Here is a 24960-nt window from a genome sequence, read left to right as displayed (position 1 = left end):
CGTCTTTCTGAATGGAGTTTCCTTCTCCCTGTATATGCATGGGTTATCTCTAGGTACTCCAGCCTCTGCCAAAAATATGACCGTGAGGTTAATTGGTCTCTTAATTACCTTTAGGAGGGAGTGTGTGTGCATAGTTGTTTGTCCTACGTGTCTCTATCTGGGCGTCTGATATCCTGGCAAACGGTTCAGGGTGTACTCCGTCTCTTGCCTAATGAGCACTAGTGAACAGCATTAGCTCCCCTACGACCCTGCACAGATAGGCTGGTATTGACACTGGATAGTTACTAAAAGATGAACATTTTGATTTCTAGAAGTCTCATATTTTGTCCTAAGAAAAGCATTTAAAAATCATGCAAGTGTTTCACACTTCCACCTCACTGTTTGATTCTATGCATCGTTTCAGCCCTACGGCCAGTTGACTCAATTAAGTTGGCATTGAGAGCACAAACTTCTGTCAATTGTAACATCACTTAATAAACTGTTTTATATTATCATGATGTAAAGCACTTTTAACTGCCTTGCTGCTGAAATGTGCTATACGAATAAACTTGACTTATTGAACACAACTTACAACCATGTAGTCAAAACCATAAATGTAAATTTAACAGCAACGTTTCAGGAAAATCTTTTTCTTTGGTTTGTTTCTTGTCTTGGATCATTGGACACCATTACGAATTGACATTATTGCTCAAGCATTCATTGTCAATGCTCTTTTTAACTTTTTTGTGGCAAAAGTGGCCTATATTAACAGTAAGGTGACATGAAATTGTTTTGTTCAGAGGTGGGGGGAGGTCCATTGGTCGGGACTCAAACATAGGCGGCAGTGTCAAGTACTAAGGCTTGTCTCTAGCAGTTTATGGATATATAATATGGAAACTGTGTATGAACTCTGTATTACAGCTATGAACGAAAACATCTTAATTTCTTGGATTGTCAGTTAATTTGCCCTGGGTGCAACATGGGGTCGTTCTGCATGTTGCATGTTCTCCCTGTGCATGCGTGGGTTCTTTCTGGGTACTCCGGCTTCCTCCCACAGTGCAAAAATGGGTGTTAGATGAATTCCCTGATTCTCTTAAATTGCCCTTAGGTATTGTGTGCGTGCATGGTGGTTTGTCCTCTGTGTTGCCCATTGACCCACCCCACCACCTCACCCTATGACCATGCACCAATAAGAAGGCATACAAAATGAATGGATGGTAGCACAGTTGTTCACTCTAAAAAAAAAGGACAGAAGGTCCTGGGTTCAGATTCCAATAACATACATTACATTTTGAGATTTAATGTGTCAGAATGTGAAACAGTTCAAGGGGCACAAAGAGGTATGGCCTTGCTAAATAAACAAACCCTAAAACACAGCATTCTAGTGTAAAATGGGATCTTACCTGTTAAATCTCCTGTCAGAATAACATGCTTTGAAACGGTTTAAATGCCTCTGAATTTAAGGAAAACCACTTATTTTAAATGACCACATCAGTTGTTGTTTTTTCCACAAACAAAATGTCAGCAAGAGCTTTCTCATTTAACGAATACAGTAAAAAAAAAAAAAAAAGTCCAGTAATTGCAGCGATAAGATGGCCATCTTTTTTTCTTCCTGCAGATAAATTCCACAATTCCCCTTAAAAAAATCCTGTATCATACAGTACCACATGTGGCGTTTTATTTCTTTATTTCTTTATTTTTTTGAAGGACACTTTTAAAAATCAGTGGTTTCGGGTTACAGAAATGCCGAAACTCACTCTTAAAAACTAGCCCGGTATTTTTGTAGCAACTCAACAACATTGACACACAAGTTTCATCCTTACATTTCGACCTCATGCATGGGCCCGAAGCTTTCTCTTTGGAACCCTCTCTGTGTAATACTTTATCAGTGTTCTCCTCCCACTGCTCTCCCCCAGAAATAAGGCACTATGCACAGCACATTCTCCTGCTCTTATCGCCGCTCCCTTGCTCTGATTTAAACCATGCCACCAGCGTCCAAGTCCTGCATTTCCCAATGATGTGATTTCCAACTTCTTTAAATGTCGGCGTGAGCTTTGACCACAGCGAGCTGTAATTAAGCCTCTGAAGGGTCGGATTGCTTCAGAGTTCAAAGACGTCTGCCAAAAAAAAATTATAATTAAAAAAGCAACATAAAAATACAGAGCAGAGCATTTTCATAGCCCCCACACCCTCCACCCCAGACATCCACTAAAATCAAACTCTCGGTTTTGACATAATACGGGGCTTTAATCTGGGTATGAATCTATAAATCTCATAACACAAGCTGGGATAATCTCCTTCTGGCGGTCTTTGCGACGGCTGCGGGGCCGAGAAGAGTAAAGTGCGGTCTGCTGTCAGACAGTGCTAAGAGGTCGCGGCTAGGCCTGTTGAGCAGCGGCACGCTGTCAACCAAGAGCATACATATGAGTCATTTAATAATCTTGTCATAAACCGTCCTTTATATAAAAACAACACGTCAGGACCAGAGCTTAGGCCCAGCGCATGCAATTAGCAAAATGATATAAAAGTCATAAATGGAGGGCTTTATCTCACGTCGATGTGGCAAAAAAAGAACAGGAAAAAAAAGGTTAAGTTTACAACAATCTGCTTGAGTCACTTTGTTTCCCGCTGGAGTTGCAGGTTTTGCTTTCTTTCATGCTTGGGCAGTAGTCTGCTGGCGAGGCACACAGAGTCTATTCTGCAGGTCTCACAGGGCCGGTGGGGATGTGGGGCACCTTCGGGACCTTGACCACAAAAACCATCGGGTCTTTGGCCTTATTGCTGAAGGCGCGGCGGATGACGTCCACGGCATGCTGGTGAGTCACTCCCTGCAGACTCTCGCCATCGATGGACATCAGCTCATACCCTGCCTGTAAAAACAATGTACAGTGGTTATTTAAGGGATACATATAATTCATAAACGTTACGAGGCTCTTCTGATTCCCCCCCCCCTTCCAATTCTATGAAGGTCTGTGTTTTCCATAAACCTCCAGAAAAATGGCAAAGAAAATCTAGGTACTATCAAGTCACTTGGATATATTCACACCATGACTGCATGCACATTGTAAGGTTTCCCCTTCAGCACAAGGTCAGTGGCAGAAAACAAAAAGCCCCAAACACCTGCACATGCACATACGGTTAGAGAGCATTTGTACACTGTTTCCTGCAGGATGTGCGAAGACGGCTGCAAATCTTTGGAGCAGCTTCCTCTGATGTCAACAGTGTTTGCTGAGGAAGCACCTGCCTCATGCGCACTGTCTCAGTGAAGGTTAGCAGTGCTGTTACACAAAGGCACACTAGGACCACGTTCCAAGCAATCATCAGCTCTTTTTTCTTTCCTTTTTCCCCTTTCTATATATGAGATGCCTATCTAATCACATCAAGATGTATGTATATATATATATATATATATATATATATATATATATATATATATATATATATATATAGAGAGAGAGAGAGAGAGAGAGAGAGAGAGAGAGGATTTATGTAAGTAATTACAGTGGTTTCATCCTGACCACAGCCTGTGGTGTTCACTAGCTCTCCATGAAAAGATTTAGCTCCATTTAACTAATCGGACTTAAAAAGTGCTGTGCAATTTATTTATTTATTTATTTTTTGACTGTATTTTATCTGAATTACACAGATCTTATTTTAATCTTCCCCATACATTTTAAAGCTTTATGGGTTTTTCCTTTTCCAACAGACAGAGGGCAACAAATGCTATAGATGCTGACAATGCTGGATATCAGCTTCATGTCTTCAGGTAAAGCTTTCCACAAGATCTACGGGTGTGTTTATGGGACTATTTGTCTTTTCTTCGAAACAGGCATTTCTGAGGTCAGACACTGGTGTTGGATGAGAAGGCGTCTCTCACAGTCTACAGTCTATTGCATTACTAAAGCTGTCCTGTTTGTTTAAGGTCAGGACTCTAAGCTTCCCAAACTGTTCCCACAACGTTGGGAGGATGACATTCTCAAAGATTTATAGTAGTGTTGCACCGATACCGATATAGTATCGGAGGGGGCCCCGATCCAGCACTAAAATGGTGGTATCGGTATCGGCGAGTACCAACAAATAGGGCACCGATACCATTTTGATGTTTGTACGTCACTTGAATGCAGCCTTCTCTCTCCTGACTAGTATTATACATGTTATATAAGTTCATGAAAGTTGCACTATTTTAGCATTTGAGAGCTAAAACTCTGGGTTTAAAGGAGATTATTCAATTATTAATGTAATTTTACTGTTGCACTACTATTACACGTGTTATAATTTCACGAATGTTGCACTATTTTGGCCTTTGAGAGGCAAAAGTTTATTCAACTATTGTCACCCATTCCAGGCAGCCAATAAAAAGTTATATTACCCTAAGTAGTATGCAGTTCTTCATATATACACACACACACACACACACACACACACACACACACATCAATATCAAACAGCCAGGTATCGGTATCGGGACCAAAAACTGGCATCGGCGCAACACTAATTTATAGGTATGCTCAAGAATTAAGAGTTCCTTTTTACCAGAGATAAAGGTTCAAGCTCACCTCTGATAATCAAACCATAATTCTCCAAACTTTGAAGCTTTGAATCTCCGAACTTTAAAGTTGCCACAATGTTGTCAGGCACATGCCGTCTCTTGGCAACTGCCAAACCCAGACTCGTCCATTGAATTGCCAGAAAAAAGTTGTCTGAGAAACATGCAGTCGTGAGGAAATTTCTCAGCTGGACTTATTGCACAGGTGGCATCCTTTTACTGTACCACGCTGGACTTCACTGACCTCCTGACAGCAACCCATCGTTTTACAAATGTTTGTAGAAGCAGTCTGCATGCATAGCTGCTGGATTTTATCCACCAGTGGTCATGGAAGTGATTGGAACACCTAAATGCAATGATTTCGATGGGTGAGTGAGTACTTTATGCAATGGAGAGGATGACTGCTCATATACCCTCAACATGAAGGAGACAGGACAAATGCTCATATTGTACTCCCCTGTTGTTACTTCCTTTTCCAGATAGGAAAGAAATGGGGCTGAACGATGCAGCTGATAATGGATTTAGTGGACTTGCTGAGTGTCGAGGTGTGAGGTTGCATCAAGAGATAACATGAAGCCTGGAGGCATATATCTCTGTCAATGCCAAGTAGGTGACAAGCTGTCTCTTTTCAGAGATGGCTAAAAAGGGATGGCAGTCACCAAAACATTCTGGAGTCAGTCAAACGCCTTGCAAGAGCAAATAATAGAGCTTCACTAACTTATGACTCTTAAGTTACAGTAATGTGAAGGTAAAGCAAGCCAAGTCTATTTATAAAACTCTTCATTTACTAGGCAATTAAGACTGCTATACAGAACAATAAAGGAAGAAGTGTAAAATATAATTGCTTAAAACAAACCATACTTTAACAAAGATTAAGCTTCAAATAAAGGAAATTCAAATTTGAAGAGTAAAAGAAACATTAAATTGCTAATTTAAAACAAGTGATTAGCGAAGAACAGGAAACGGTAATGAATTTAGTTCTGATTTGAAGGAGAAAAGTTTTTGCACATGTCAGGTTTTGAGGAAGTGAGTTTCAGAACTGAGTGGGATGGAAACTAAGTGATGCCCCCTAGTTTCAATCGGGTCCTGGAAACTGTAAATAAACATGTCTCTAAAGATCTTAGGACTCTGCATGGTATATACCTAAGACGTATTCAGCCCCAACATCACTGAGTGCTTTGTGGACCAACAACCAGATTTTAAAATGTATCATTTTATATTCCTTCCATCCATCCATCCATCCATCCATCCATCCATCCATCCATCCATCCATTTTCTAACACGTCTATCCCTTGTGGGGTCATGTGGGGTGTTGGTGCTTATCTCCAGCGTTCACTGGGCGAGAGGCGGGGTACACCCTGGACAGGTGGCCAGTCTATCGCAGGGCAACACAAAGACATCATTTTATATTATTTATGTAATTTACTTTAGTCTTTTCAAAACAAAAAGCACGTAGCAGTTTTATTTTTTATCCTGATTAGATGTGAAGTCTTTTATTCTGGCGTTTACAATTTAGTCAGTTATGACATTTAGTATTTCCTGCATGGTCTGTGCTCTTTATTCTTATTGACTATAAGAATAATTTCTCCTGATCTCCAAACTTGCTTTTATGCAAGCAAAACCCATGAGTAAGGTGGAGGAAATTCTGGAACCTCCAACTATTTGTATTCTGGACACACGTACTTAGTGACTGGAAGTGATTGTGGTCATGTGTGACACAGAAATACAAAATTGTGTCCCTTCCCATCCCATGTGGACTGTATAATCCGAATTAGGGGGAGATTATATTATATTGGAAAAAAGTGGCCCGAGAATGGAGCCTTGAGGAGCCCCACATATGACCTTTGTTCCCGCAACCTTGTCATTTCTATGTAAAACAAAGTAGAACTTTTTCAGCATAGTCAGTACCAAAATATCCCGTCTACATTTTTGGCCTGTTATGATCAACTGTGTCCAAAGCAGCACTGGGCTCTAATAGAAACCTGTAATATAAAACCTTTTCCAATGCAGTCTCAGTGCTTTTGGTGTGGTCAAAAACCTGTCAGAAATGCAGTTAACATCTTGTTGGGGTTGGAAAGGAGGGTTCAACAAGGGACATGTTGTTGCTTAACAATCTTTTTAATAAAAGTAGACAAAAGGTTTAGATCAGATTTGGGCTTCCTTAATAGAGAGGAATCCACATTGGACTGGTTAATAATTTTTGGTAAATAACATATAAACTATCATACCAATTACTATAAACAATCATATTTAAATAAAGGCAAGGCCATATCCAATATTTAGCACCACAACCATTTCCTATTTTTGTCCTCCTCTTTCAAGAATGGGCGTTCTGGGTCTTGCCATGAGTGCAGACACCTGCTCATGCAGCAAGGGATTGTAAGAATCACGCTGAAAAGTTGAAACTCCTTCACATGCTCCCACCCTCTCATGTTTGGTTTCTTTATTGTGGATGCTAACTGCCAACTAACTGTATGACTTTGGCTGGAAAATAAACCTTTAGTGCACATGTGTCAAACTCAAGGTCTGCTGGCCAAATCCGGTCCGTCAAGGCAATTTATCCATCCCTCAATAGCAAAAAAAAAAAAAGGCATATCATGTCATAAAGTAGATGTATATTTCCTTTTAATTTGTATAAAGTGACTAAAACTGTGCCTGCTGTAGCGAATGTTAATTTTTTTTAAATGTGTAGTAACAGCATCCTGCCACTAGATGTCAGTTTTCCCACAACACATCAAAACAACCCAGAAGTGTCCAAAAAGAGAAAAAGTGATGCAGAATGAGTTTAAAGTGTAACTCGCTCCAATATTAACTTTGTTTTTGCAGATAAACTGTATAAACAGGGCCTAAGGTTGCTACTTTTAAGTTACTGTACATTTTTTATATTTCTTTGTGAACTGAAATTAAATCATGAAATCAAAAGTATCATCTACACATGTGCAACCGACCCGTTTAATGACTTCATGATGCCAAAGTGGCCCAGTATAGACATGAGTTTGACACCCCTGCTTTAGTGAAAGACTTGGTGTATCAAGTGTTAAAAAGGAATCAGACCAAGATCATCAGCTGCCATTAAGCAACTGTGCAGGCAATATATTACCAATACATTAGCAGACCAGCACCCGTGTACCTCATTAATAATAAAGGTGATGCGCTACCTGAGATGGCTCTCCACTCATCTTCCCCTCACTGCACACTTTTAACAAGAGCTAATACCTACTTCAACTCCTAGCCACAGAGCAGAGATCTGATAGCTACTTATAAGACACTTGAAACAAGATGGAGGGGCTGATGTGTCAAAAAAATGGTTAATATTCTTATAACATTTGGTGGTTTGGTGCATTTACTCAGGTCTGCGGGGAAACAATGAAAATCTGCCTTAAAGTCTGAGCAAAAGAATATTGGTAACATAATGTTACTGGATGCCCACCTTCAGAGCCTCATTTGTAGATGCAGCTCCTCCAGGAAAAATCTTCTCAATCTTTATCACAGGCTGGATCTTAGACTCGATACCCCCAGAGATGCTAATACCTGTAAGAAATAATAAATAAATAATAATAATAACATGTCAAATGTAGGGCAAGACCAGGCGGTGCAAATTAGTGAATGTGATCTCATGCTTAGGAAATGTAGAGAGCATCAGTCCGCTTTATCCTTTAGTGTAAAAAAAAAAGTCAGATATAAAACAACGTGAATTACAAAAGCAGAAAATAGGTGAAACGATCAGCAGCTCCTTTTGAATTGTTCTTTCATTTTTATTTACAGTATTTATTTGTTTTTAGCAGCTTTTGTAGGTTTAATCATTTTGTAGATTTTCATTGTACTTATTTTAGTTTATTGTGTTTTTTTCAGTCAGCATGGTTCATCCTTATTGACATTTTCCAGTTAAAACAGAGGAATCTGACCTTGCTGCTACTTTAGTGCTTCGCCCATGTACCAGACAGCTGGATTTAACCAGACTTGAAAAAGCATGCTTGTTTATTTTCCTATCAGATCACGACGATGCCTTTTTTTTTTTTTTTTAGTTTCACCATAATTCTCAGTCACCTTTAAAATGACATGTCTTCTTCTTCTTCCAGACCACATCATCCAAACTCACCCAACTTAAACACCTTTTTGGATGCTGGAACTGCAATCATCTTTACATTTATATAACAAAAGCTGTATTTACCCAGTGACTGCCTGGCCTTGGAGATGGTCAGTGTTGCAATTTCATACTCCTCGGTTGGCAAAGGTTCTCTTCTTTCTTGACCATTTCGAAAGCCTCCATTTACCTGCGGCCCGCTTCCTCTGCGCGAGGAGGGGCTTCTCTCTCTGGGGGAATCAAACACGTCAGCCAGGGGTGCTCTTCCCCTCTGCTGTGAGGGAACCCGCACGCTGACCTCGGTGTAGCCGTCCTGTCTGCTTTCTCTGCCATATACGCTGTCGGGACTCCCCTCCCTCCTTCCCCTGCTGTGGCTGTTCCTCACAGGTGACCTCCCGCGCTCAGGGGCAGCATCTCCACGGTCTGACACAGACAACAGGGATGCCCGGTCGTACCTGGCTGCCCCGTTCTCTCTCCTGGTCGTGGAGCTGTGAGGTTGGTGTCCACGCTGAGTGCTGTGCGGTGATCCGGTGAGGAGGAAACTGCGGCTGGGCGAGGGGCTTGGAGTGCGCGAGCGTCCAGTGAAAGATGCGTAGTTATCCACGGGCACATCTAGCAGGGGGGTGAAGGCACGGGACGGTGGCAGGTAACCTGATTGCTGGCTGGCTGAACTAAGTCTCTCAAAGTCCTTGATGAGCTGACGCTCCTGCTGTGTGTCGTGAACTGGCTGGAGGTGAAATCCGCCCCTGTAATCTGGGGAAACATAATCACTGTGAAAGACCCACTCCAGCTGCTCACATTCTCCTTAAAATGTCATTATTCATAAACAATGTGTAGATTCGCCACAACAAAAGAGGACCGCTACTACCATAGCTAACTCTTTAACTGCTTGCTTTCTTGCTGGGGCCATGTTTCCTTTTAATCAGTCAGGTACAACAGCTCCTTGAGGTCTGCAAGCACTCTTTTTAACTCGAGATCAATGTGCATGAAATGACTTGTGCAGATATTTGTTTCAGACATTAAATTAAAAGTGTGATTTGTTGTTGTTTTTCAACACAGAGAGCAATTCCATTAATATTTTACTCTTTTCTCTACAAGACCTGAAAAAATGACATTAATTAGAATGTCAGTTTTTTTGTTCTTTTTTTGCCAGCCAGATTTTGAATAAAAAAAAAAGATGTTTTGTTTAGTTTTTCAAGATTATATTTTCTGTATTTATTTTTCTGTTTTGGCTGCAGAGCATCTGCTGCTTTTATGAAATGTGGGAAGTGCCTGGTACGTATATTTTGTATCCAAAGGCACGTCATTAAGGATTTATGCACGCAGACCATTAACTTTCCCCACTGGGGCGTTTGGACATCAAGACATCTCAGACATTGGGGTGGCCTGCATTTGAACAGATACCAGTGTGAGAACTTCTTTGAGGGCGCATCGCAGAAGGGGAGTTTGGTCTGCCTCGGATCAGCATCTCCTCTGTATGTGAGCGAGAATGCCTGCGACATTATTTGGCCCTGCGCATTTCTGCACAATATCGTGTGATTTGGATGATTCGGATTTGATGATGAAAGGACCTCATCTGGCACTTCTGCTATGCGCCCGGTGAGAATTTAGTTTTGCCAAATTAAGTTTTCAGGTTTTGCATGCCTTTTGGTTTGGCAATGGGTTACGCTGTCACTTTAAAATGCTGGAGAAATCAATGTGGTTTGCTCATCCGCGTGGTAAATTCTCTGGGCAAGGCCAGTTAAACAATGAAAAAATACAGGCGAGGTATATACATTACGCATTTTCTTTTACAGCTACCAGATTTATTTGACATGGAACCTGTCTTTCTACGCCGGGCTTTGATAAATGAGGCCCAGTGGGAGCATGATAGTGTGAATAGTTTTTGTTTTTTTCCTGTATCTGTGTAACACACAAGATAAAACGTCTGTGTGCAGCTGCTTTCAGTTTGACAAAACAAAATACAAAGCAAGGGGTTGGAGGGAAAAAAAAGGCCTTTATGTACCATATTGATAAGAAATAAAAGAAAATCAGACAAACAGAGAAAGAGGAGAAGAAGAAAATAGCTCACATACCTGGGATCGGGGTGATGAGATGACGGCGAGGGGTTCCACTGCGAGGTGAGCGAAGAGCCGGAGAACGTACTAGAATAAATGAACAGAGAGAGTCAAATCCTGCACATATTATCTGCACTTTAAAGGTTTCTACTTACTGAGTTTCCACAGAACACTGGGTATTTAGGGTATAAGTACAATAGAAGGGAAAAGGTTTGGGTACGCATGTGCTTTTGCTTACTGGAGCGACTCTTAAGGGCATCATAGGCGTCTAGCTCAAACGGCATCACCAGGCTGTCAAAACGACCCAGCTCAGTGGTGGGTATCAGCATCCTGCAGAAGACAGCATCAGAGCCCGTCAACTCATACTTGCACAGCGTGCCGTTCCACAGGATGAGAGAGGATCGTAGCACACCTTATTTCTCTGAGTAGGAGCAGCTTCTCTGGTCGATCCAAGATTGCCAGCAGGGGGTGTACCAAATCCTCAATCACATTGTCAGTCAGAAACTGCAAGACAGCGAACAAAAGAAACAGAAGACAGCATTTAATGTACTTTTAGAAGATTGGAAAATTCCCAGAAACAACTGTTATTGTTAAAAACCTTTTGTAGGAGATATTCAACAATTCTCCCAGCATATGAAGAAAAGACACTGTCTAGTTTTGTGTGCTGTTTTTTTTTTCTTTACCGTCTTTGACTATAAGTGACAGAATACTGCTGGATGTCCTCCTGAGAAAGATGAGCTTCTGGAAGCTCGTTTGTGTCTAAATTTGATGCGTTAATTATGCATAGTCTCTCATCCAAGAGTCCACTCAGTGTAGCTCTTGGTCTGTATTCAGTTTGTTAAGACGGAAGTCACTCTGTGCTCTAAATAGATTGGATGTCCTCTTAAGTGAAGCGGAGGGATCCCTGCAGTTTAGCGTGACTCAGAAATCTAAAGGTTTGCTCTGCGAAGGATATTTGATAGCAGTTCTAAACGACAGGTCAAATCCATCTTTTGTCCAAGCTGGTGCCAGACCCGTCTGTCACTGAAGAACAACGTCTGACACAAGGAATAACGCTGCACACTCAAGCTCACAAAGAGAACAGCTGATGTTACAGGTAAATCTCTCGGAGCCAAGACACACAAAGGAGGGGTGTTAATGGGTCATTCTGGCAGGACAGCTCACCCGCCGACAATGTCTCATCACTGCTGCCGCCTCGTCTGGACAGAGCAATTTCTTCGATATGTCTTCCACATGCTGCAACGTCTGATGGTGGGGCAGTGGGCTGCCGGCGCGGGATTCCCTCGGGGAGGAAAAGAGCTGGAACGGACGACTCCGCTCCTTTTCTAGGAATGTGGTTTAGTGAACAATTTTTATTTATTTATTTATTTTTGCAGCATGTCCATACATCAAAGAAACAATCCAACACTCTAGCAACATTTCTAATGAAAATTAAAAATGGAAGTTGTAGTTGTACGGTTTTAGCTTCCCTTCATTGGCTTCCTGTTAAATCAAGAACAGAATTTAAAATTATCTTTCTCATGTATAAAGCCCTTAATAATCAATCTCCATCATATATCAGAGCTCTGATTACCCCGTATGTTCCCAACAGAGCACTTCGCTCTCAGACTGCAGGTCTGCTGGTGGTTCCTAGAGTCTCTAAAAGTAGAATGGGAGGCAGATCCTTTAGCTATCAGGCTCCTCTCCTGTGGAACCAACTCCCAGTTTTGATCCGTGAGGCAGACACCCTGTCTACTTTTAAGACTAATCTTAAAACTTTCCTTTTAGATAAAACTTAGAGTGGGTTAGGTTATCCTGAGCTATCTCTGTAGTTATGATCCTAAAGGCTTAGGCTGCTGGAGGACATCAATATCTATTTCTCTCTCTCTGCTAAGTTATCCTGGGCCTGAGTCCTCCCTGAAATCCTACCAGTGTCTCACCTACTGTGGGGCCATGACATCACACGTAACCATCACCTTGATCCGCAGCAGCTGCCATTAAAGGACAGGTTCTCCTCCTGCACAGCGTCAGATTGTGGTGTAACCAAATGTGGTGACACCTTCAGGCCGTTGCTCTACCTCAGTCCAGTTTGACTAGTTAGTAACCTGTCCGCGTTTTCCCTCATCCAGTTGCTCTACCTGCCCGACCCAAACCCGACGCCTACCTGCCTGTCTTGGATTTGCTGGCTTTGACCCTCTGCTCGTCTGACCCTAAGACCTTGGATCAACCCTACCAGTTGGATAGAATCACCTGGTCCGGGTCTTTTCCTGCCCGACCCAGAGAATCAGCCCCCAAAAAAAATCTAGTTTTCTCTGTGCCAGCTGCTCTGTCTCACTGTCCTTCCACGCTTGAAGTGTGTCATCCAGCCACTTTAACTGGGCTACCAAATCTGTCACACCAGACAATGATAACTCATGAAACAAGATGTGAACACCCGCAGATAGCATAAAATATAAAGCGCTGTCATTCGAGGCATCCCACACGGCATCTACAGGGTTAGGGTATCTTGTTCTGCACACGCTGTCACATCTTTGAGTATTATGATAAAATGGAAAATGATCTCAATGGTCTTATAATCTTAAACATGGTCTTTTCTCCACTATTCGAGCCCGACGAGAGAGACTGGGATGTGACACGTTTACCATTAGGAGGATGAGATGAGCGACTCTTCTCCTTGTGGTCTCTCTTGAACAAAAGGCTGACAAAGGTTTTGGAGCGCTGCAGGTTTGTTTTACCGTCCTCTGAGCTCTTCTCCTGCTGTTGCCTTTTCTTCTTCTTCTCTAAATAGGACAAAAGGGTAAAGTTGTGTCTTCAAACAAAATCACGCACACAGTCAGAGTAGATCTGTTTTAATCGAAAAAGCAAGACCTGTAATGGTTGTTATCTCGTTTATAGAGAATAACTGCCACTGTGACACATGCTGTGTGCTGTATTATGAATATATTTTACCAGCCCCTGTGCTGCTTCACTATGTTTAATTGTCTTGCGTTCAGCTCCTCTGGTCAGTGCGGTAAATCTGCCACCGCGATCAGGAACACAGTTGTACTGATAAATTGCAGCTGCACCGACTTGAATTTATTATTGGGGAGAGCCACCTTAAAATGCTCCTGCATGCATAACAAACATCCATTTGTTTCCAGCACCCAGAACTTCCTGGAGGGGCGGGTGGGCTGGATAAATTGAAAGCGATAGGCTAATAACTCAACTAGCCCTGCAAAGCTTGAAAGGGCATCTCTCCGTAGGCTTGTTCTTATTCACAATGCACACAGAGTTAATACAGTTGCCAGTGATTAATTTGAGTCTGTGCAACCTACGGGCTCCGGAACAAATTCTGCCTGGAGCTTAAATCAGTCAAATTAATCATACTTTGTTCCTGAAATGAAAGAGCGGTCAGGATTTTGGAGGGGATCTTAATCATCGGCAGCCATAAAAACAGGGTGTTACCTGATTAGACATGTCGTCAGTCTAAACAGGCTGATAATATTGTTTTGATTTTTTTTTTTTAAATACAGAAAATAACATTTTCACGTTTTTAAAACCGATCTCAGTAAGGGATGCTGTCGTGGAAAAACAACCAAACTGTTAAAAAAGCTGAAACCTCTCCTTGCCTTCATTTAGATTTTTTATTTCAGGGGATTATTGTATATTGAATTAAAAGCTCTAAAGACTCCCACAAAAACCTTTCCCCCTCAAGTTTGGGCCTTTGTCATGGCATAGCAGGCCCAAGGCTTAAGCAAACTAAACTGCTGCTTACAGCCCTCAAACCAACCTGATGTACTAATCTTAGTGATAAAAAGTAAGAATATTTGTATTTGGTTGATATTTTCCTGTTAAAAAGCCTCTTTTTTGTTTTCAAGTGGGGTCACACTAGCACCATTTTGGAGAGAAAGAAACTCCCTCCACCCCGACAGACAGAATGAACAAGTCAGAAAAATGATGTTGTCTTCACAAGTTATTTAGGGTTGTAATGTTCCAAAAAACACTTTACGAGCTGATGATTTTCCATGTTGTATGAAGGAACTGACTATTTGTCAGAGAATACATGTTGTTATACAGTTAATTTAAAGAGTATGCTGTGGGCTTACTAGCTAACATTACACATGTGGTAATTACACAAATAAAAAGGATGACTGGTGGTGGATTTAAGTGAACATGGAATACGGTAAATATACTTTTTATCAGAAGCATTATTTACAAGTGATTTATTAAGTAAGCAAATACGCATTTTGATAGTTCTGTGATACTGCTGGTAGATGGCGCCACATCTGTTTATATCTGGTCATCGCGCCCGGTGCTGGGTTCTATTTTGCCTCAAAAAGGACCATCAAAACACTACTAAGATGGACGCTTGGTGTATATAACTTTATTTTATCATGATCAAACGTTTTTTCTTAGAAGCATATAACGAGTCTATATACCTTTAAGGTAAATCCAAACTTTTTCAAAAGTTTGCCTGCCTCCATAAGCAAGTGTGTCTCATTTATCAGATTATGAGTGACTTTTGAAAATAAAAACCTTCAAGTCACAGCCAAAGTTATGTTTTCAGCAGCCAAGAGGTTTTCGGCCCAGTCCTTCTCTGTGTGTGTGCTAATCTCACCTGACACAGTGATGTGGCTCTGGGAACGTCGGATTGGCTTTCGTGGTTTGCTCAGGGCCATCAGAGCTTCTGTTTTAGGAGACCGTTTTGCAGCGTCTCTATCTCCGGCAGACAGCGTCCTCACCCGGCGCTGCCCTAACTCTCTGGCTCCTCCCATGTCCCTTGGCCCCTCACCTTTCCCATGTACGACTGTGTCCTTCAGCAGCACCGTTTCACCCACAGTCCGGCTGGTTTCCAGTCTGTCAGGGTCCAGCCTGTTAGGTGAAGGTTGGTCAGTGAAGTCTGAAGGTGGTGGGTCAGTCTGTATGGCAGTGTCTGCAGTTCGCTCTGCGCTGCGTTGACATCGGGAGCGATCCTCCGTGGAGATGGCCACATCCACCATCTCCGAGTGGAAAGCCGGAGGGAAAAGGACCTGGGAGAGACCACTGAGGGAGCTGACAGGGGTGCTGGAGGACAGTGAGGAGACAGAGGAGTGGGAGTCTGAACCCTGAGAGGATAGCGCAGGGCCGCCGTTGGCTACTGTGGAAAACAATCCATAATTACAAGGATCCCAGATTAGTGTTTCGAAAGTTGGAGTACCTCAGTTAAACTGCATGTGGCTTCATTCCCTCATAATTTACAGCCTGAATGCAGGTCGACTTACAACCTTTCTGCCCTTATATCCACACAATCCTGTAAACTTTAGAAAAACCATGGAGCAGGCGTTCTGATTTTTATTTTTTAACCTTTTAAATATACAAACCTGCCTTCATAAACCAGATGTCAGATCATGCTATGTTCCAGATGACTAAACGGCATTTGGATACATTGAAATAGTCCCTAACTGTTTTCAGAAGTATTTACATGTTTGCGGCACTGGAAAGTCAAGGAATCTGAATGTTTTGAAGCAAATAAGATAAAGGGCATCAGCTTGTCGCACGTGCCTCAGTGTAAATAAATACAGCTATTTGGTGAAGACCCCAGAAGTTTTCTTTTTAGAGAATATTAGTAAACAACAGCATAATCAACACAAAGAAAGACACCCAAAAGGTCAAGGATAACAGTGGAGATGTTTTATGAAGGGCGAGGTTATAAAACAACATCATAAAATAAAACAGCATCTCATGGAAGACTTTTTGATTCAATTTCCAAAATGAAAAGGTAGTGCCAGCACATATCAAGAGATGCCTCTCCATCGAACAGAGACGTCCATGTAACTCTGGAGTAACTGCAGAGATCCACAGCTCAGGTGGATATGCATAGAAAATGGCATGAGCTAAAGAAATGTATAGATGCAAATCAGCCTGAACACACCATCCCTTCAGCAAAACTTGGTCAAGGGAATTCAGTGGGAATGCTTTTCTTCAGCATGGACAGGAAAACTGGTCAAATTTAACCGCAAGGTAGTTAGAGCTAAATACAGAGTAACCCTGGAGGAAACCCTATAGAGTTCACAAAAGACATGAGAGTGGGTTGGAGATTCACTATCTGGGACAGCAACATAGAGCCAGAACCACAATGAAATCTACATCAAAGCATATACATGCCAGAATGGCCTATTCAAGGTTCAGACCTAAATCTAATTGAGAAAGGACAAGAGATTTCAGTCTACAGATATACAAAGTTGATAGAAACATAAAATACTTGCAACATGGACTTTAGCAAAATGTGATTTTACAAAATATAAACTGGGGGTCACTGAATTCAAATGCATGGTACACTCTTTAAAAACATCCATCCTTTCCCTTCTACTTCAAAGTTATACTTACAACTTTGTGTTGATCAATAAAATAAAATCCGAATTAAATGCACCAAGGTTTGTGGTTGTGATGTGACAAGATGTATAAAAAAAGGGGAATGAATACTTTTGCATAGCAGTAGAAGCCTGGAGGTGACTTTGCAAACAAACATGCATGCTCGCAATGAGGGATTGCTGCAAAGTCAGCAACAATGCAAGCAACTGTCTACTGTTGCTACGTGCTCATCCACGAGGAGAGAATGCAGGGAGTCAATGACCCGATGCAATCTGTTGGGTTTCCTTAGATAGAAAACCTTTTAATCAATCTGTCTGCATGATTTTATTGAACTGACTTTGTAAGGTGCCCTGAGATGACACGTTGTGATTGACCCAATATGAATAAACTGAACTGAATGAAATTGAACTGCAATTGAAGTGATTTTGTTCAACATTATGTGTTGTTAATATGAGGCTCGTTTTGTCTGAATAAAAGCACTTTTTGAATGTAACGACCTTTAAAAAGAAAATGCTTTTCATGGAGAGTCAACTTACATTTATCAAGCCAGCCATATTCTGCCACCATCTCCTTGTATGCGGGGTATCTTCCAACTTCCTGTGAAAGACATTGACATAGATAAACAGACAAGGTTAGAAATCTTAATGACTACAAAGTGCAGTAGTCTTGTTTTTATACCCCAAAACCCAAGCTTTTAGAATTAGTCAGGATGCATTCGTTTTAATTTTTTCCTGTACATTTTTATCAGCCAGATTTCTTTCCCTCTGAGGAAGCACCTGTCTAATTAATAGGTTGCCTCCACAATACACAGCTACAGGGAAAAGTCAAAACAGTCACGGTGTATCTCCATTTAAGCCCTTGGATACCCAGGTGTGAGGTTTAATAACTAAGGTCAATCTTCTCCTATGCCTGCCTATGATCCGTAACTCTAATAAAGGATAACAGGAAGCCGTAAAATTAGGTTTTCTGTTGATTATAACCTGATCCCAGGCTGCCTTTGAATAATGAAAGTCGTCCCTGGATGTTTTTCACACATGCAACCTGAGATCAGGGGAGTAAAATGAGCTAAGAGGGCGCGCATATGCATGTTGCTGTGCGCTGCACAACACATGCATGTCCATTCACACACATGCACATGATTCTGTCATGCAGAAATGACACAGGTTAAGTGGTGTGGTCTTACACACTGGCATACAAAACCAGACACTCATAGAGAATTATAGGACTGTGGGCCAGCTGGCTGCTCTGCTGTGGTGGCTCAATGGGAGGAGATGGTGGTTTTGAGCCGCTGGTTTTTATTACTGCACAGTGGTGCAGCTGGTAGCAAGAAGGTCTTGGGTTCAAACCCTGGCTCATTCTGCATTGAGTTTGCATGATCTCCCTGTGCATCCGTGGGATCTCTCCGGGTACTCTGACTTCCTCCCGCAGACCAAAAACAGGAGTATTAGGTTAATTGGTCTCTCTAAATTACCCATAGGTGTGTGTGCATGGTTGTTTGTCCTGTGTGTCTCTGAGTTGCCTTGTGATGGACTGGTGACCTGTCATGGGTGTACCCCACCTCTTACACAACGAGAAAGGAAAGGCCCTGAACGTCTTTAATTTATGCTTCTGTGTCATCACTCAGTGAAGTCAGCTGTTACAGTTTAACTAATGTTGTTTGTATGATTTAGTCCATCGGCTGTGATGGTAAAAATTTAAATTACACTTTAAAGTCCATTCTGAATATTTTATCATTTCAAAAGTATATGTGTATACTGTGTATAGATTTGTATATGTGGACTTCCTGGCTGATGACTTAAGATATTGCTTCAATATTTCCAAATAATAATAATAATAATAATAATAATAATAATAATAATAATAATAATAATAGGTTTTAATTCCTCTCAGACATTATTCTGGGATTTAGAAATATACAAGCAAAAATAGAAACAATTTTGGTCAATCTAACTGGCCTAAAAAAGGACATTTTAGTTTATCTTACTGTCAGAGAGACGTTAAGATGTTAAAGGTACGACAAAAATGGTACCTTTAACATGAATACAATCTGGAAGATTTTGTCTCACCCTGATGGTCAACATTATGTGAGTGTGGCTCTTCAGGACCTCAACTGCATTGCTGTGGGTGATGTCCTCAAAGCTCACCCCATTTGCAGCAAGGATTTGATCACCCATTTTGATGCCATGCTGTTCAGCAAGCCCACCTGGGTCCAACCTGGAGAAAGAGTACATAACATAGAAGCTAAGAATTTAAGCAATGAGATTGTTACGGTTCATAACTGGGTCATGGTATGTTTGACCTAACATACCAAAAAAATCCAGTAAGTCAGAACATGTAGTTTACCCTTCTTGTTTCACTTTTAAATTATGATAATAACTCAGGTTTTTTTAAATGCACTGCTGAGACAAAGCTGCCATTAGACATGATTGAAGTTTGTTTTTTTTGTTCATACTTTGAGACATAAATGCCCAGTCCAAACTCTTTGCCGCCTCTGATGTTGAAGCCCAGACAGTAGTCGTCTGATGTTGTGAAGAGATGTACAATCCGGCGGAGAGCGCTGTCTGAGCTGGCCTCTGACGGCGTTCGACCGTTCTCCTCCACCACCATCCGCCGGTGAATTAGATCCACCCTACACACATATGCAAGAGATATATTCTGCTTTGCCCTTGATGCACTGAACTCACTTCCATCAGTATCAGTTAATCAGAAAGCCATAAAGGTCACAGCAGTAATCCATCCACTGCTGCCACATGAAACCCAGATACAGTATATCCCAAAAGAGAGATAACCAGTGTAAGCTAGCGGGCAAGTGATAAGCTTCACATAAAAGACCCGCTCAAAGCTTACATGTGTACAAAAGGTATAGCACTTTACAGAAGCATGCAGTGACTCACAGGCTGTTCATACACCTTAAACCTTTTCACTTTATGTCACATTGCAAACAGCAACTTCATTATATTTCAATAGGAGTTTATGTTATAGACCTACACAAAGTAGAGCTTAATTATGAATGTCGAAGAAGAGCGCACATGTATACCATTTTACGAGTAAACATATGAAAAGTGTGATGTGCATTTGTTTTTAACAAAGCATGTTGTTGTTTTGAAGAACCATGTCCTACTGCAAGTCTTGACTACAAGTCTTTTGGGGGTATGTCTTGCTACAATCTAGAGAGGGACGTTTTTAGCCATTCTCATCTCTTGTAGCCTCCAACAGATTTCTTTCCATGATTGTCCCTTTTTTGCATGATTACAATTTGGTTTCATCTGACTAGAGCACCTTCTTTCACATATTTATTGTGTCACCTACATGGCTTATTGCAAACTTTAAAGGGACCCTTTTATGCCCTTCGTACAACAACAGAGTTCTACTTTGCTACGCTACCATAAAGGCCAGACTTGTAAAGTTCACTCTTGATCCTGTCAAGATATTCTCCAGTAAGCTGGGCATTTCTGCAGCCCGTATCAGCTTCTGAGACCTTCACAGAACATATGTTTTTAAAACGAGATTGAATCACACACAGATGGTCTGTATTTACAATTAAAAAGTCTTCTAATGCAATCTTGTCACTGGACACAGAAAACGTCTTTGACAGGATGGAGTGGCAATACATGTTGAAGTCCTTGAACGTTTTGGGTTAGGAGGAAAGTTCCTTAGCTGGGTCAAGCTAATATATTTGAATCCGCAAGCTGACATTTTAACCAATGTACTAACCTCATCTCCCTTCAGACTGAAGCGTGGGACTTGACATGGGATGTCCCCTTGCTCCTTTTCTGTTTACTCTAGCCATTAAGCCTTCGGCTATGAAGATTATCAAGCATATTAACATAACTGCCATAAGAATAGGGTCTTTCGAACATTGTATAGCTGACATTATTCTGTTTTGCTCCAAATTGGGGCAGACTATTCCTGCCATATCTGAAGGGATTACCTTTGTTTTTTTGTTTTTTTTAGCTATAACATCAATAGTGGTAAATCTGAAATAATGTATATGTCAGAGGGAGAAAGGCTCCATCCAACAATTTCAAACCCATTTGTAAGACAAGGCAAGACAAGTATTTACCTATGTGGGTGTAAAAATCACCCCTGTAATAAATGGAAAGAGCCAACCTAATTACACTCCCTTAATAGAATCAGTTATGCAGTTAATAGACAGATGGACCAAGCAACCCATTTCCTTAACTGGTTGCATTGATACTTGTAAATGTTTGTATGCTTTTCAGTCAATGCCTCTCTCCACCACCCTCCTTTTTTAAAGAGCTGAATAATTTTTTTTCTAATTTTATCTGGAACAATAAGCACCCAAGTCTAAGGCTTTCTTTGTTGTATCTGGTACACGATAGGGGTGATTATAATTACCAGATCTATTATGGTATTTTTGGCCTACCCAGATCAGGGCAGCTATGTTTTACTTTAATACCAGCCAGCCCCCAGCGTGGGTCACAATTCAGTCACAGTCAGTTTCTATTCCTATAATCTTATACATGTACTCATCAGATAAGAAAAAGCTCATCAAGCAAACAAAAAACTCTTTCTGAAAAATACAATGGTAATCTGGCAAAAAGCACTTTATTACGTGGAGGAAAAACAACAGCTATCCCAATTCTCACAAATTCATGGCAGCAACGATTTTCATTTTATCCATGCTGCACTTTTCAGACCCAACAGGTATTTGCTGTTTTGTGCTGCTGCCTTAGGAGTATAATAGGCAGGGAGAATAACTTGACTAAGACATTGTTGATAATAAGGACCAATTGTTTATAGGGAATGTTACTTCCATCCCAGGTGACAAATGAGAATGATTTTGGTTCATTTTACTTATCTCTCCATTAAAATCCCAATGAAATACATTGAAGTTTGTGGTTTTATGGTGACAAAATGTAGAAATACTCTAAGCGTATGGATACTGCTTCATGACACTGTATAGCTAGCAAAGTCTGTAAGCAATTTGCAAAAGTTGTTAAACTACAGTAGCTGAGGAAGTAGCCTTAATATTACGGTGCAGCTCAGTGAGCTCACCATGTGGTCTTCTCCTTTGAGTAGCGGATGCCGGGGATCTTTCCCACACGCCTCACCACCATCCTCAGCCTGTTGTTTCCTGTCAGGACCTTTACAGCGCTGCTCATAGTGATGCTCTCCAGGCTGACCCCATTCACCTCCATCAGCTTATCCCCCACAGTGAGCCCAGCCTGTGCTGCAAAGACGGGCAAAACCCAGCATGACAAACCAGAGTAAAATGTCACATGTAAACAAAACGCCTCAACTTGATGTAAATACAGCAAAAACAAAGACCACACACATTAAAATCCATACCTGCAGAGCTGTCATCCTCCACCTTGCTGACAAATATGCCAAGTCCATGTTCAGAGCCCCCACGGACACTAAAGCCTAGGCGCCCATCTGGGCTCTTGTTGACTGTCACTGTGTGAATATCTTCACTGTCGTCTCCTCCTACAGACACAAAACTGCCATGAATCTGACCTTGTATCAACAAGATCACGCTAAACACAGGGAGAAACAGAGATCTCAAAAATGATCCCTGTGTCAGTTTTAATGAAGAGGAAATGAGCCCATATGTTGTTTTTATTGTTGAAATTTTGAAATTAAGCTCTTTTTTGACAACTCATACATGCTTATCCCTTACTCTCTCATTATTAAAGCCACTGGTTATTGTAAGAATCCAGTAAAACGTAAAATAATATACCCAATTAACCAGTCCTTCAAAAGATATAAAATATTGAAGATGACCACCACATAGCCAATGGTGATCCTATTACATTGCTTCTTTGGTCAGAATGAGAAATTAGAAAGATTATTTCTTATTGTACACTTACAAAGGGTGTGAGAAGACAAGCAAAAATTTACTTTATATCAAAAAGGAGTGCTACAACAATGTATCCATTGTTGAGGCAGTTTTATATTTAATTTGGCTTAAACCTATATGAGACTGTGGACAATTTGGATTTTGTTTACCAAACTTTTTTTAAGTCATAAGATACAAATCGTTTACTGGGATAATTAGACATGTTTCAGCCAGGCTTTTTCCTGGCCCAAAAAAATTTCCAATTTTCTTTGAGTTGCTACTTGCCAATTCCAATTTTAAAGTTTGATTTTGAATCCAATTTATTTGTTCCAAATATTATTTCACATGGAAAAAAGTGAAGTGCAATCTTTCATAAAGGTTGTAGTTTTGACAGCAAAATTGAATGAAGAAATTAGAAGACTGTCACATTTTTAGTCCTATTGTATATACCTAACCTTTCTCTGATTCTTATTACACTGAAAAAGGTGCATCAAAGTGCATGCTTTTGGTTGATGTTTCGAAAGACCAAAACATGATGGGAGTTTTGCAATTTGATGCATACGATGAATAGGAAAAAAGTCAGCTCTATCAGCATTGTTGCATCTTTAATGATAAAAAAAATTACTGTAATTTCCATTTCTAATAATTTTTAATACTGAGTTAACAAAATTAGTTTCACGCCAAACTAACCCATCAGCCTCCAGCCCTACAAATGAAGTTGTATTTATCAGTTTCCTGGTTTAGTGCTCACCATCTACAGGTGCATTGATGAGAATGACCCTGCCCATAGGAGAGGAGGACCTGCGTCTGTGGCGCTGCTGTTTCTTCAGCATGTAGCGCAATGTGCTTTGGGAACCCCCACCCTTGCCTCCATTGCTGAAGTGGGGGTACCCGCCTCCATTCGTCATCTCACTCCAGGCAGGAGGGTCAAATGAGCCAGCCATCGGATAGGTCTGGAAAAACTTTCCTTAGTCATCCAGGCACCGGAATATCTGGTTTCGCCTGTCAGGAGGGAGGAGGAGGTGCAGCCTCGGTTTTGGGGGAAAGGTTGAGAGGGGCGGCAGTGGTGGAAAACTGAACTGGTTTCCACCGGCAGGTCCAAACTGGTTCTCTGAATTCTGAAGGTGGCTGCAACTGAAGTTGGCAACTCCTTTCAGACTCCAAGGACGAATTAGAAAAAGCAGGGGGGGAAATTAAAGTTCAGAACTGAGCACATGCCATGCAAATGCGCATCCTCGCTTCCTACAAATTGAAGAAGATGGGAAACAGGTGTCATTCAAAATAACATGCCAACTCCAAGGGATCCCAACATTTGCAGGCAAAAATATTTAAGTAGCCTACAGGCCTCCTCTTATACCATCTAATTTCAGCCTCTAGAGCCAGTTAACCAGAGAAACTATACCTGTCTCCAGAGAAGTCGGCGGTGCACGATGATTCCTCTAAGTTCATGTTCAACTAAATGGACAATTGTGAACCTGAACAGAAAAGAATTTAAAATACACTGAAATAAAAATGCCCTTTCAGATACTAGAGATCTTAAAAGTCCTAATATTGTGCCTAGAAACCAGAAGAAAACTTTATTGCGTCAACGTATCATACAATCAAGTACCATATCATAAACTCGTTATTGTATTTATTCAGCACCATGGACAGTGACTCGGAGGTGGCGCACAAAAACAAAACACGTAAAAATCCTCTCCTATTCGCATACACAGCTCCCTATTAATATCAACCTCTTTGCCACAGCAAGTCACACTGTTCAACTTCAGCTTCAGTCTAAACTTTTCCCTACTGAGGCATGAAAAAAACAACAATAACATGAGCAAAATAAAGATAACAGAGCATGACAGCTTTACCTGCTGTGTCCGTGTTGTGCTGCAGGAGCTCGGACAGGCGCTCAGTGGTCCGCCTCCCTGACGCATTAGCGGACACCTCCGGAGAATTAGTGCCACCTCATTTGTTCTGCAGCTGACCATTATTGTCTTAAGAGGTGTAAGCTCTTTACACAAGCCTCTGCAGAGGTGCAGAGATTATTACGTAACCTACTAATATTGCACATATTTCAAGTAACTTTTACGAATGTACAATTTATCTCCAAGTAAAGCTTGTTACTAATGTAGGTTTCAAGAGTCAGACTTTTTTTTCTTAAGGGCTAAAGACGGGTTTGTAGTGTAGGTTTTTA

The 24960-nt window shown here is 41.2% G+C and overlaps 1 protein-coding gene across 1 annotated transcript; it reads right to left on the bottom strand.

Annotated features, from left to right (window-relative positions):
• Positions 1-1266: 1266 nt before the first annotated feature.
• Positions 1267-24689, bottom strand: pdzd7a (PDZ domain containing 7a). The gene is made up of 17 exons (XM_036126651.1): positions 24635-24689; positions 24181-24253; positions 23530-24020; positions 22289-22426; positions 21995-22169; positions 19428-19604; positions 19042-19189; positions 17512-17572; positions 15243-15761; positions 13288-13425; positions 11831-11991; positions 11079-11170; positions 10905-10996; positions 10685-10753; positions 8697-9362; positions 7956-8056; positions 1267-2849 (listed from the first exon to the last, which is right to left on the bottom strand). The coding sequence occupies exons 3-17, from the start codon at positions 23720-23722 to the stop codon at positions 2673-2675; spliced, it is 2907 nt and encodes a 968-aa protein (XP_035982544.1). The 5' UTR covers positions 23723-24020; positions 24181-24253; positions 24635-24689; the 3' UTR covers positions 1267-2672.
• Between the last annotated feature and the right edge of the window lie 271 nt (positions 24690-24960).

Source organism: Fundulus heteroclitus, chromosome 22 (assembly GCF_011125445.2).
Source record: "Fundulus heteroclitus isolate FHET01 chromosome 22, MU-UCD_Fhet_4.1, whole genome shotgun sequence".
NCBI lineage: Eukaryota > Metazoa > Chordata > Actinopteri > Cyprinodontiformes > Fundulidae > Fundulus > Fundulus heteroclitus.
The sequence above is the reverse complement of the archived record's forward strand: the minus strand, read 5'-3'. Positions and strand labels throughout refer to the sequence as shown.